This window comes from Drosophila mauritiana, chromosome X (genome assembly GCF_004382145.1).
Source record: "Drosophila mauritiana strain mau12 chromosome X, ASM438214v1, whole genome shotgun sequence".
In the NCBI taxonomy this organism is placed as follows: domain Eukaryota; kingdom Metazoa; phylum Arthropoda; class Insecta; order Diptera; family Drosophilidae; genus Drosophila; species Drosophila mauritiana.
Window position 1 is genome coordinate 1,710,541 of NC_046672.1, and position 14,502 is coordinate 1,725,042.

General features: G+C 49.5%; 1 protein-coding gene across 4 annotated transcripts in view; it reads right to left on the minus strand.

Annotated features, from left to right (window-relative positions):
- Positions 1-389: 389 nt before the first annotated feature.
- LOC117148782 (delta-sarcoglycan) overlaps positions 390-14,502 on the minus strand; it is a 30,976-nt gene continuing 16,863 nt past the window's right edge. The window contains exons 1-6 of one of the 4 annotated variants that reach the window (XM_033316387.1): positions 9,327-9,674; positions 5,540-6,116; positions 5,347-5,467; positions 3,671-3,932; positions 2,301-2,424; positions 390-2,192 (exon numbers count right to left, since the gene is read on the minus strand). In XM_033316387.1, the coding sequence (XP_033172278.1) occupies positions 2,004-2,192; positions 2,301-2,424; positions 3,671-3,932; positions 5,347-5,467; positions 5,540-6,049 (1,206 nt within the window). In that variant the 5' untranslated portion in view covers positions 6,050-6,116; positions 9,327-9,674 and the 3' untranslated portion in view covers positions 390-2,003. Of the gene's footprint in view, positions 2,193-2,300; positions 2,425-3,670; positions 3,933-5,346; positions 5,468-5,539; positions 6,117-6,601; positions 6,652-9,322; positions 9,675-14,502 lie in introns of those variants that run through there. The other 3 variants (XM_033316388.1, XM_033316390.1, XM_033316391.1) reach the window with 3 other exon arrangements.

Consider the following 14,502-nt stretch of genomic DNA (forward strand, 5'->3'; position numbering starts at 1 on the left):
GGATAAGGACGAAGCCAAGACCACGACTGCGACCACGACCACATCATTTGCAGCTGCTGGGCTGGGATGGGTTGGGCAGGGCTGGGCGCGCAGGGCCTATCTGGTCTGGTGGCCATGTCATCGTCAGCGTGGCGTCCTCGGCGACGGAGACTTTCGCTTAGACGCACCCACAAAGCACTTGAATCACTCTGCTCCACGGCTCCATCCAAGTGGCGCTAGAAGGCGTCAACCAACGAGCACTCGGCTTGAGTCCTCGTTTGAGCGCTTTGCTGGAAAAAGTGCGCACAATCCTAGCCGTCGAATTAAAAATCCGTATGTCCAACCAATTGCAGGCGGAGGAGTTGTTGTTGTTGTTCCCGCCCGACTTACTATATCTTCTCACTTATCAATTGATTGGGGCGATTAGTTTGTTCTTTACGCATGTATTTGTTGTAAGTATGTTGCTGTATTACAATATATGTGATATATGATTCTGTATTTTCCCTATATTACGTTTTATGTTTCCTAATCGTGCTAAAAAAAATTAACAACAAATTATACTTAATGTCCATTTAAAAGCATTTGCATTTGGTGTACATACATACTGATACATATACATATACATTCATTTATTTATATATATATATCTATATATCAGTGCTTCCGCACCTGACAAATTCAACGGCAATTTCATATTCAACTCTATTCATATTCATATTCATATTTATAATTATAATCATATTTATATTCTTTATTTATATTCGTATTTATATCCATAGCCATATTCAAACTCATTTACCCATATTTATTTCTGTATTCATATTGATACTCATACTCGAATTTCTGTTAATATCTGTATCTAGTATAGGTATAAATAGCTCTTGCGACTTATTGGATGATATTCATTGTCTTCGTATTGTGTTTGATACCAGCGGTGTGCTTCGGATTTTGGATATTCTGATCGTAGTATGTAGATATCGTATAAACATTTTCTAAATTTCATTGGTTGTCCGCGATATTATCTACATGAATACGGTTATGAGTACGTCCTATTCAGTTTGTATTCAGTATTTGTATTTGTTTTCGTATTCGTATAGTACTGAGATTGATGCTATGATGATGCAGTATTGGAGTTCTATGAGTTGGACAGTCTTATGTACAATATCTCTGGACTGCTTTGTGGAATCGGGTCAGATTTAACAATTATAAAGAATAACCATGATTACTGATTTATAAAACCGAGTTGTAAAAAGAAACGTACGAGTATATTCATAATCGAAACCTAGTAGAAATACTTTCTTTGTATAAGGCGAGCTGTGTGTGGCGATTTCTACCAAAACTGAACTATAACCGAGTTTCGTTCAATCTGATTTCTGAGGGGTATAGAAGTAACGCCAATACTGATGTGAGATTCGACTCAACTCTGACGGCATCCTACTTTTGACTATGACATCATATCTGTCTATTTGTTTAATCCATTAGTAGTTAGTTGACTTGGTGATATTATATAGGTCTATGGGTACTATGCCTATGTCTCCGAAATGCCCTTCGTTATACTAGTACACAACATCCAAGTGTCTAAGAAGCTCTTGATTTTGTCCTTCGAGTTTGGGTACAATTCCCTCGACAGTGTGTGGGGGTATGATCGATTATGTACGATTATGAACGCAGGATGTACGCGTACGCCTGGCTAATCATATACTATATGTGTGTGTGTGAGTGATTTGCACTAATTGGGTATATGGTATATCATATACGGTATACGGTATACCGTCCTATGTTCCAGTCAGCATATGAATAACTCAACATGAACGTGTGCGTATGGGTGTGGCTATGGCTGTGGTCTGCTCCGCGTTTCGCCATGAATCGCATACTTGCATACCGGTCTGTCAGAACTCCGGAGACCCAGCTCCTTAATCAGTGTCCGTATTCGTATCCGTATCGGATCGAAATCGGAATCGGGATCGGGATCTATCGGATGTGGACGATGTGGATGTGGACTGCCAGCGCGCCGAGTCGTGCAATCATCTGCAGACCGTGGAATCATCGCCGGCACATATGGAGTGTGGTGCCGCGAGGAAAAGCTTGCCATTGGAGCAGGCGCAGAGCTGGAAGACACGATGCATGTGATCCCTGCTTTGGGCTGTGCCCAGAATGGGCGGCTGGGCCGTCCTCAGGTTGGGCATAAGTATCTTGGAGGACTCCAGGCGCAGCTGCATCGAGAAGAGCACACGGAGGACAAGTGATTACGCTACTACTACCCACTCACCACCACGCCATCTGGCTTTCAGTCTACGCTGCTAGCGTTCAATCATACTTACGCTCCCATCGAGGGCTCGGAACTTGACGTCTTCCAGGGCCACGACTTCTATGCCTCCTGCCCGCGATTGCAAATTGATGTCCTTGGCCGCCGTCATCTCCAATTGGCGTGTGGGCGATTCGAGTCTGTAATTAAATCAGGAGGGAAGTGTTGTGCCGGCACCTCGGTTAGTGAGTGCAGAATGCTGAATCGTGAATGCTGAATGCAGGATGCAGGATTCGGTATTTGGGATTCGGGATTCGGGACTGGGAGCCCCCTCACCAGAACGCCCTGGCCTAATGAAACGGAAAGTCTCTCAATTGGTGCAGTGCCTTGAAAACATTGCAATTTCAATTTGAATGGCTGATATGACTTTGCGCTGACATCGCTGTCGCCTCGTCAACTGAAATGTTTGCCTGTGTATCTGGCGGCAGACAATTTGTAATTTTCATGAACCAACAGGCAGCTATCATCAAATTTGTCAATGAAAATGTTATTACAAGCCGCCGATCCTGTTAATGGTCCATGTGTACACATACTCGCCCACGCGGACAGATGGGCTGATGGATGGGCATAATGCAAGAGACTGCCATCCCAATCCCGATCCCAGTGCCATCCAGTGCCATCCAGTGCCATCCAGTGCCATCCAGTGCCACCCATTGCCGCCCAGTGCCAATCCCAATCGCAGTCCGATTCTGGCGTTAGCCGTACAGGAAAAAATGTCTGGCCCCTGTAGCGCTTTTTAATTCACTGCCAACGTTTGTGTACATTCTGACAAATGTGTATAAATATTTTCGCTGCCCGCGTGAGCTCAGTGAGCTGAATACCGACACCTATACAGGTGGCATCGGTGTGGTGTGGTGCCACTGGATGCAGTGGAGGTGCAGCTGCAGTGCACCCCGAACACCACTACACCAGCTGGGAATGGGCGGTGGCGGGGGCGGGAGCGTGGGCGTGGGCGGGGGCCTGGCGTTGTTTTTGTTACCGCAAAGGTGACGTTGACAGAGACCCACGAGGGCGAGCACGAGCGTAGCCGAGTGTTTGGTTTGCTTTTAATTTTTTATTTCTCAGATTTCCCCACCGAACTCCATCCAAGAACGACTAATATGCCACAACATGGCGTGCCTTGGATGCTGCCCGTTGCTGGCAACGAATTCCTGCAAAATTTATTACAGTCATTGAATTTCAACACCGGACTGCAGTAGATTGGCTTTCGATTTCATTTACTTTAATTGGCCATGGCTTTGGCACTCCTCCGTTGGCAGATCGTTCGGGCCCTTCCCTTCTCCCATTGTACCATCCTCCTGCCTCCTGCTGGCAATCACCAGAGTCTCCCGGGCTCAACCAGAGGACGTGGCTCGACATCCACTCACATCCACATTCAGTACTTACCTCAGCTCTCGGCCGGGCTCGGCCCGCACATGGGGCGTCTGCACGGATTCCCGGAAGACGGCGCCACCTTCGCCGTCGATCCGCAGGGCATGTGCTCCGATGGTGACTTCATCGCGGTTCACGGAGAACAGGCTGCGTCCGTTGGTGTCGTTTATGCGAAATCCCGCCGACAGGCACTCGAACTTATCGTGTCCCAGGAATAAATGATTCTCAATCATGCCATTCGGATCACGTGTATTGATTGAAAAGTTACGTGATGACTCTGTCGAGGGCAAGAAATAGGTATAGATACACGGAAAATACATATGCTCCGGATGAGGATTGCAGTGAGTGTGTGTGACAAATGCGGGTAATTTAAGCAGTAATTGCAATATAAATGAGTGAACACACAACGCCAAACAGCCGCAGAGGCGTTGAAAGTGGGCACCCGTGCTCATCTGGTTAAGATAGCATGTTACAAGTCGCCGGAAACGGAAATCAAAACTCAGGCTCCGCTCTCCTCCATTGTCTCAGCTGGGTCGTGCATGGCCATCGCTCTTGGCTATCAACTATCAGCTATCAGCCCTCGCTGACAGCCCCGCCAGGTGGCTGTGTTCCGCCGTGACCCGTCACCCGTCGCCCATCGACCATCCCTCAGTCCTAGTCGGGATTCGTATCCGTATCCGTCCATCTGGACCACCTAGCGCCCAGCACCCAGCACCCACCGCCCACTTCCGCGCACGTATCTGCGGTTGTCGCTTATCGCTGCGGGAAATGCTCTGCTGCTTTTTGGTAACATTTTGCTGTCGACACATGGACGAAGGTCCCTGGGAAATGGCATCAGTCTTCTCAGCTCTTGCCTTCATATGGCTTATCTGTAATTGTACATCTTGGCTGCTGCTCAAGGCGGAGCAAGTGGAGCAAGTTGGGCAAGTGGGGCAAGTGGGGCAAGCGGAGCAACAGCCCCGATCTCATTTACCGACGCTTAGCGCTCCTGATTTCTGGCTCCTGGTCGTGCCCTTGTGCTGAGCACGCTTGATATCTGTTGATTTATGTCTTCACTGGCACCGGCACACATTTGTCCTCGACCATCCCCAACCGTGCGCCTGGCCATGTCCACACCCATCCACCTAACCAGCTAACCTCCTGTCCACCTGTGCCATGAATGTTTAAGCCCGATGCACTTGCCCTCAAGCACGGGAAAACAAATGGGCCTGCCGATGCTCCTCGGAGGCTGCATAATAGCGGCCGGCAGCGCAGTTCATTAAACATGCACTGGATGATGCCATTCAGTCATTCAGCCACCCAGCCATCCAGTCGTCCAGTTGCCCGCCATTCGGCCACTCAGCCGCATGCACTCAGTCATCGGAGGCAGCATGTGGCGGGCGGCCCCCATGACTTTGACATTTGCGGAGGAAGTTCATCAGCGGCCATCCCATGGGTGCCTCTGAGCCCTGACCCCCGAATCCTAGGCGATGGCTCATCAAGGCGTGACCACGATCTAACCAGCTGAGTGGGGTGCGAATTGTGTGGAATGTGTGAAGTGTGCGAAAGAAGCATGAAGGTTGCAAATTTATAAAATGAATATTAATAGGAATCCGAACAGGGGATGTCCGCACAACTGCGACACCGTTGAGGTGCCACCTAATCGCTCGATAATGCCGGAGGCGCTCCACGGGAACGCGACTCGCACTCACCTATGGAGATGGGTTGGCCGTGCCGCGAACGGATTGTGGAGGCGCGCAGCATGTCCATAATTATCGCTTGTCCGGACAACTGTATGCCACCGGGTACGATTTTGAGCTGCCCCATGCCCTCCTGAAAGCGATAAGCGGAGTGGTGAGTGTTTTAGGTTCGGGTTCGGGGGCCCAGTGGCTGAGTGGCAATTACCGTTGAGAACTCCATCACCTTGAGTATCCAGAGGGTGAGCACCAGGTTCGTGATGATGAGCAGCATCAGCAGCAGCAGCAGGGTATACAGGCACTTTTTTCGCCACCCGATGAGGCCCAAGTACGTCTCGATTCCGCCAACGAATCCGTCCACATTGGAGCGTCCAGCTGCAGCGCTCCGACCGCTCCTCGCCTCGCTGCGCCCCAGAGCGTGGCCATGACCATGGCCATGGCTGACAGTGGCCTTCCCCGTCGTCGCAGTCACCGTTGTGGCGGACATGGCGCCTCCTCCGCTCCCGACCTTCGTCGTGGGAAGGGCGTTTAGAGCCCCACCGCTGTTTCCGTTACCGCTGGTTGAGCTGGTGCCACCAGTTGTCATTGGGCCAGGACCAGTACCAGAACCAGGACGGTGGCTGCTGGCCTTGTGGGGTCGTTTGGGCGTGGTGCCAGCCGTTAGTTGGCGCGAGTGTGGCCCAAAGTCAGTGATCTCACTGCTGCCAGCGGCCAACATTCCGGCGCTGCTGCACTGCAGCTAGTGGATGCATGGGAAGTGCATGACTCTCCGGTTGCGTAGTATCCTGCAAAGAGTGCACGCAAACAATGAGCGGCGTTGCATGGTACAGTAAAAAAAAAGGAACTTTGGACATAAGAGGCCCTGGCTCCACATGCGTTGTTCCATGCATTTGGACACCTTTGTGAGTGATTTCCAAAGGAGTCGAGCCCTCGTTCGCAAATCCATGGCGCTAAGACACCGGTGGATGCCATGGGGGAGCTGTCCATGATAAAGCAAAGAAGTCTGCGTCTGAACCTGGAAGCCATCGAGTCCATAAATCTGCTCTGCCGGCGGAGCGACGGAGTCACGGGGGTGGCAAAGCACCAAAGCACTAAAGTATGCAGCTGGCTGATGCAGTTAGCCCATGCAGTGGGAGCTGCAGATGCCACTGGAAGTGCATCTACAAATGCGCCAGTTGATGACTTTGGCGGCACCAGCTGTTGGCGACTTCACACGTGCATCTCTTCAATTATGCATGCCTGCAGCAACTGCAACTGCAACGGCAGCTACCTGCATTTGCGAACTGCGAGTTGCAAGTTGCGAACTGGGAACTGAAAGCTGAAAACTGCAAACTGTGGACTGCGGACTGCTGGTGAGTGAGTGCGAATATATATTCTGGCTGCATTTACATGCATGAGCTGCGGAAATGACGCCGGGGGTGGGCGGAGTATTTATTAAACCATTCTGTCAAAAGAAATCATAATAAATAAAATAAAAAGTCATAAATGAATAAATTATAGACTTTTTGCTCGTGAGGCTCGTGAATAAATAAATAAGCAATTCTAGAACAGCAAGTAAATTATTTTCCGGCCAATCTGATGTCAAAGGTAATTAGTTGAATGCGGCTGTTCTGTTTCGCGTTGCCTTTGGCGCTTTAAAGGTCGAAAGGTGTGGCACGCATCATTGCCACAGACAGCTCAGTCATCTCAGTTTATCTCAGTTCAGCTGAGTTGAGTTCTGATCAACAGATCTATATTTCGGTGGGTGTCTATAATTATCATCATCGGCATCTTAAGAAGCAATCCGCGTGAGTTATGAAATACATTCTGTGCGCGCTCAATAAAAATGAAATGTATAAATAAATATATAGATAATCTCTGTTTCGGCAACTTATTTTTATCTCTACTCATTTTAGCTCTTCAGCGAGGCCTGCCCGAGATACAAATCGAAATACTATTTCCACATGCCTACTGACCGATCGGCCATAAATGCTTTTACGACCTATTCTCTTCTGGTCACCTCATCTCCGACCAAAAGTACTCCGCCCTCCTTCCGTCGTCCCTTCGGTGGCCATGGACCGATTTTGTTTATGTTTATCCCTATGTTTATACAGTCCGCGTCGGCAATTACTTCGATTGTTTACGGCCCATTTTAGTGCATTCTGAGTGTCGAGTAGCATGGAGCGTGGAGCACGGAGGGCTCTCAAGTCAAGGATTTGTGATCCGTCCGGATCGGTGGCAAGGTGTGTGTGGGTGGTATCTGGGATGTGGCACCTGCCGACCGAATTCAAAATGTATTACACTTAAATTGCAAACTACGGATGAACAAAACGGAAAGGGTTCGATTCAGCCCTATCGGTGGGGTAAGTGGCACAGTCCCATCTGGCGAGCAATTAACAGGCAAACTTCCACAGTCGGCAATTGTGTTATTTATTTTGAAATACTTGTAGTGCAGACACAATATGGGCAGCCCCAAGTAGCCAGTGTGCACCCAGAAAATAAAATAAGACATCTTTCAGAGGTTGGTGGGCCTTTCAACGCCTTTCTCTCATTATAATTTTCCAAATTCGTACACTTTTGTGACCCTGTATTCTTTTGGGTGCGCTGGCAGTTGCATCCTGCCACAGTAATCTGAAAACTCGAACAGATTCCAGGCCGGATGAAGGCCACGGATCGTGCTCCGAGAATTGTCCAAGGGAGCTGAAGGTGATTTAGTATCTGCAGACAGGCATGCAAATGAAATCGGATTCGGATTCGGGATTCGAGTCGGGATCGGGGAGTGGGAAGTGGTGCCTTGGAACTTGGGACACAGTGCAATATGAACTCCGCTGGGCACAAGCATCACGTGCCGCACGGCTTGGTAAAGTTGCCCCAGCAGTTGGTGCTCTCTTAATTTTGTTACTGTTTCTGCAACTTCTTGTGCTTGTGCTGCTGCCACACGTTTTTGCTGCGACTTATGTCACATCCATGCGGATTCCGTTTACATTGTGATATTCATGGGAAATTACTGAATGGCCATGAGAGCTGACTCTAACTGGTCATATGCCACGGAGATCATGGCCGATATTGACGGACTGCAAACTGGCATTCACGATGAAGGAGCCACTTGTGCACGAGAAGCGGCTCAAAGGTCCTTGGCAGTTTAGGGCAATTTAGAGCGAAGCGCAGTCGTACGGATTGGCTGTCCAGAATGGAGTCAGGTGCCGGACCAGCACACTTGGTTTTGGCCGTTTATAGAAATGAACTCGTAAATGGAAAATATTGCATTGTCCAGCTATTAAGTTATCAACGGCAAGGGGCGGAAGGAAAGGAGAAGGGACCCAGACACGGACGCAGACATGACCGGGAACCCTTATGCATATGTGGCTGGGGCAGGAAAGGGTTACGCCAGCAACGAGCAACTATCAACTAGTGGGGTTGAGCAGCCTGTGCCACGGCACGTCTCTGACAAGGGACCAGCACCCTAATATCCGCACAGAGCCGTAGTCCCAGTCGGCGTCGTGGTTTTGGACATAATACTCCGTATTCCGACTGCGACTGCGACTACGACCACCACTACGACTCCGGCTCCGCACAGCAGTTTCATATTTTGTAACCATTTCGTGTTGTGTCTTGTGCGAAAGGTGCTTGTATGTAGTTGCCGCACTTAATGGCGCTCGTACGTTTTGGCAGCAGGAGCAGCAGGACTACACTTGTGTTATTCTTGTACTCGCATGTATATTGTTATGTCCTTGTTGCCGCCTGCAGGACATTTTTATTCCAATCGTGCGTAAGTGGCGTAGCGGCCATAAACCTTAACTTTTCCGCACCCATGTGGGCAAGGGAAGAACCCTGCTGTCTTTTTGGCCAACTAAATGGGCACAAAATGGGCGGAAGACTAGTTGGCTTAAGCCAAACCCACTTGATCACCGTGTTCCCGTGCGTTTTGCGTAGATTGAGGGAACTAGTACGGATCAAATAGTTTCCTTACTAACTAAACTCTAGGGGACTGTGATCAGTGCCATATACATACGTACTCTTTCACCAAGTCTTGAGCAAACAGATTTCGTATCTTTTTCAAACGCGATCTCTTGGCCGGATTACGACACACACTGAAATGGGAGTCCGATCGCGACGACGCGCTGACCTTCACAATTCCAAACGCCAGCCATGAACGAGAGGCGCGCTAGTCAGATTGCTCAGCAGGCAAACCAGAAAGCACAGACAAAAAAAAAGCACTCGAAAACGATTTTTCGAAACTATTAAACTGGGAAATCTTGGAACACTCTCTCTCTCGTCTCTCGAATCCAACGCCAGCGGCACCAATGTGCTCCGTATGCGCGCACGGCTACCGTCCTCCTTCACGGCGGCACAACAACTGAAGGCGAAAGGCCACAATCGCCTGCCGGAATACCAGCCACTTCACGTTTGGTTCGGTTCGGTACGGTTCGCAGCTGAAGCTGAAGCTGATTGAGGATTCGGGTGCGGGTTCGGATTGAGATTCGGACTCGGGCTCGGAAAGCTTTCGGCCGACCGGGTTTCACTCAAACATCGGTTGGCTGAGGACGGCCGACGCCAGTGCCCCCATGGCCCAACGCGTCGTCGTCCTCGCTCGTAGTCACTCGAGTGGCCACCGAGCCGGAGGCTTCGTAGCAGCCGCCTTGTTTACGTTTTCAGCCCGGCTAACAGTCGAGCAACACGTGGTCGGTCAGCAGCAGCCACGTGTTGCTGCCGTGGCTGGTGGCCAGTGGACCTGCTGGCGGAGAGCGGGGTGTGTGGTCTGCCCAAGGAACTGGCCCTCCTCCTCCCGCTCTAACTTGACAGATCACTCCGCTGGGGAGGGGACTTGATTAGAGTTCCGGCACAATTTGTTAATTATTCAGTGCTATGTGTGCAGTCGGCTTCCTGTTTTCGAAACTAGATACATTTGCATCTAGAAATGCGCGAAGCAGCGAATCTCGTGGATATATATTAAAGAATAATTCTTACAAGTAATGAAATATATATAAGTAAATATATAAAATGCGAAAAAAAAAATATATATATATATACATATGTATATCCATCTGATTTTGGGTTCCATACCCACTTTGTTCCGAGTGTGAGAGTGGATTGCCTGCGCTACAAGTCGGCCAGCCCCATCCGCAATCTCGAGCCCGTTCATCCGCTTTCAAACCCTTTCATCCCTGGCTCCCTCCCCGCACCCTGGCCTATTTATAAATTAAAAGCGTGTTCATCTTTGGCCAAAGTTCATAATTTTTGCGCCTTTATTGGGAGCACGCTGGCAGGGGCGGCGACGGTAACTGCCGTCTGCCAGCCACATACTTGCGCCCTCCTTTGTTTCAGCCAGCAAAAGCATATATATTGGGTCTTGGGGTCCAGGTCCTTCTAATTGTCCTTGCCAGCAGCTGCTGCCCCGTTGAGACGGAGCAGGAAAAGGCTGGCAGCTAGGGGCTCTGGGGAGCATGGGTTTGGGTATTTAGCCGGCAATTGTTCCCGGAAGATCCCCTGCCGGATGATCTAGAAATGACAAAAGACATCAAGATATTGCACCAATAAAAGACATGTGGAAGTTCCATGCCATCTGTTTGAACTTTTTCTCTTCTCTTCTATTTCAAATTGGAACAATTTTCGGTAGTGTAAATTCTAAGCTACTAGTGTTTCTAGCTGTGTAGCAAACTGAACAAAAACCGCCTGCCACGCCCCCACGCCCCCACGCCCCTGTGTGTTTGTGTGTGTGATAAAGGCTGCGGCCACTTTTTGCAGCTGCTCAGCTTTGAACGTGGGGTGTGTGCTAAAGGTCCTTTGTAGTTCCTTCGCCCAAAAGCAGGTCCTGGTTAAAATTTAAGTTGCACCCCCAACCCATTCCAGCTGGCAGAAGGCACATATGTATATACGTACATATTCAACCACGTTGCCGCACATGTTAATTGTGCTCCGGAACCAGGACACGGACTTGCTGGGCCCCGATGCCAGGGACGCCTCTTCCTGTCCCTTTATGCATTTATAATATCTTAACTTGTTTTCAACTGGATTTGCCTCTTGAATTTGTCAGCAGCATGCTCGTGCTGGGAAAATAATGAGCCTCAGCTTTTCATAAGTATGAAAGTGGTTCTGCGTGGCTCTCCTTGGGCGAACTGAAAACTGAAAAGTTGTCATTTGAATGCAGGCACCATACCCAAAAGCAATTAGGACCGCATTACACATACACATATATTTGCATATATAGGCGGGCCCACAGCCCACAGGCCACGTATTAAATTCCAAAAGACGTAATGAGCAATCTGGCCAACTGATTGGCCAGTTAGCCAAACTATCGCGGGCCTGCTGGCCACATCGAGCCTTCATGTCAATGACAATTTATACAAATGCCGAGCAAACAGTCGTGCCTCACAGGTGGGTTAGCAGGTGGGTTGCCAGGTGGGTTGCCTGTTGGGTGGTGTGTGTTTACCTGGTGAGCAGACTATGGACTACGGACTACCAACTGGCGAGTGCGTCCACAGGACACACGAGGTTGCGGCCGGCTTGGCTCTCCTCTGCCCGGCTGTGCTCCAAGTTGTGCAAACAATCATAAATAAAGCAAGCAATCAAACATGCTGTTGTACTCTGATTACCCTAATTTGTATGCCACAATTTGACACATGACAATTGACACTTAGTTACAATGGGTGCCAACATCAAGCACTCCAGCCACACCACACCCACCAAACTGCACCACATAGCACCAAACATAGCACAACGCAGCGCACATATTTGGCAATCATTTATTTTAGAGCCAATTGAATTTTAAGTAGTCAAACATGCATATGACATAAGTACGCAGCCACACGCATGACAATGCACCCCGACTGACACACGGCCATTTCATTGTGTGTGTGTGTGTGTGTGTGTATGTGGGTGTGTGTGTAGTTATGCAAACACTTGCATCCCGATGCATGCGTCCTGTCGATAAAGGGCTCCAGGACACCCACGACCACTCCCGCACCGAAATGGCAGACTGATCGCCCTTTCAAATCGTGGCCATAAATATGACAAGTTGAATTCATTGAATGGTTTCATTTCATTGTTCCCTCTCCATTGGCGGCGAAAACTAATTGGCCAAACTATTTGGCTTTAACAGCCACTAAGCGCGGGCTCCATACCCATCCCCTACCATCCTCGTTGTGGATGTGTCGTGCGAGTGTCATAGCAGATTAAAGCCCAGAATTGATGGGGCAATGTTGTCAGTTTTATTGTCATGGCCGCTGGACACGCAGGCAGGAGCCCTAATTCGCTTGCTCCCCAAAAAATGCAGCTCCGACGACGCTCAGGCGTCTTTTTGAAGGTGCCTCCAGGGGATTGGTCATCTAGTCGATGGGCCTGCTCCTCGTCCTGCTGCATCGGATGAGTCCATCGGCTCGCACTCGCAATGTCATTGTTGTCGCTCTGACAAAGGATGCTGGACTCGATGCTGGATGATCCCATCATCACGTGGCGCGTTGGTCCCTCCTTCCGCTTCCTGTTGCTCTTCCTGCCGCACAGCCGGCTTGCCACATGCCACATGGCACTTGCCACTTGCCGTGGGGCACAAAAATCAAACAGCTTACAATCGGTGGCGGCAATCCGAAGTAGAAATATAGCATCAAGGTGCGGGAATGGTGGCGCAGCCAAAGCGAGAGCCCATGAATAATTCCACTTCAATTCCACTTTGTATATTTCATTTTTGCAGCCAGTGCAACATCATACATCACGGCAACAGCGTCAGCGCCAGACGACGATGGGCCCAGGACGAAAAGGACACAGGGAACGAGCCTGGCAATTGGCTCTCCTCATCGCTGAATGACTGCCTGGTTGACTGAATGACTGGTTGACTGGCTGACTGGCTGACTGACAGCCGAGATTCGGACGAAACATTTCGAGTTCGCATTATCCTCATATTAATTAATAACAATTCATAGGCCAATCCCATTTGGCCGTTGCAGTTAATCTGTGATCTGATCGGCAGATGCAATGGCATTCCAACCCGCCGGTTGAGCAAGTGCATCCACCCCCCACCCGCACCTCAAAAAAAGTCAACGGGTATCCGCTAGTCGGATCATCGCGACAGCACTTTGTTGCTTTGGTTTTGGTCTGTTTATGCCATCGCTCTGCACTTAAATAAACTTTTGTGTCAAAATTTTATCAATTATTCAGTTAAAATGCATGGCAAATCCTGTTAAAACTGCAGCAGCAGCGGCAACAAAAACAATAACACCATCGATGACAATGGCATCGAGTGCAAAAACCAAAAATCCCGAGAGGGAGGCACTGCCTCCACTTATGGGCGGGGGTGATGGCGGAGAAACCATGTCACTGGCCACATATGGCCATTTGTCAATTGAATGATGGGAATATGAATTTATGGCATTAAAATCTTTTGGTTTTTCGGCCGTTTGCACGAAGTGAAAGCGAAAATGCAGCAAAAAATGCAAAAAAGGAAAAAAGGTCGAGCGGAAAACAAAGAGTTGGTGTGAAAGCGGACAAAAGCTGACTAGGATCAGGAGGCCCGGCAAAAGCGGATTATTCGTAAAAACAAACTCCGGCGCAGAGCGGCAAAAAGATGCGGCTCAAACGGAACGCAATGCAAATAAGAGTATTTGACGATATGGCCAAATGGCATTGTCGCGTACAAGTCAATCGAAAAGAACCGCGATTGCCAGGATGTGTTCCTGAATGCCCCGCCAGCCGACTGACGCAGTGCGTCGCACTGACGAAAGGTCAACTGAGCCGTCGGCCTAATGCGACATTGCACCACTACCCCTCGATTGGCCAACAGGGTTTTTAAATCAGTTTAAAAGTGTGCAGCAATTGAACAACTATACAGATTCCTCGGCTGGACCCTATCTCGTGTCCCGGAATCCCTGTATCCAAGTATCACTCGTCACCAAGTCCACAGGACTGCCACCCACCACATGGGCACATGCATGGTGCGGCCATGGGGCGATGGGGAGCTCTTGTCTAAGCGATTTTTGATTACACTTCCGACGGAAATTATCATATATCCTTCTACTTGAATAATTTCATGGAAATGCGCGACAGAACGTTGGGGGCTGGCAGGCGACGTCCATGCCTCTCCTCTCACCTCCAGCAATTCGACGGAGTGGAGTGCTGGTTTCCCGGATTCGCAGAATCACAGAATCCGCCGCGACCTCTGGCCCAGTGTCGGGAAATTGGTTCGTGCAACGCTGCTGCAGC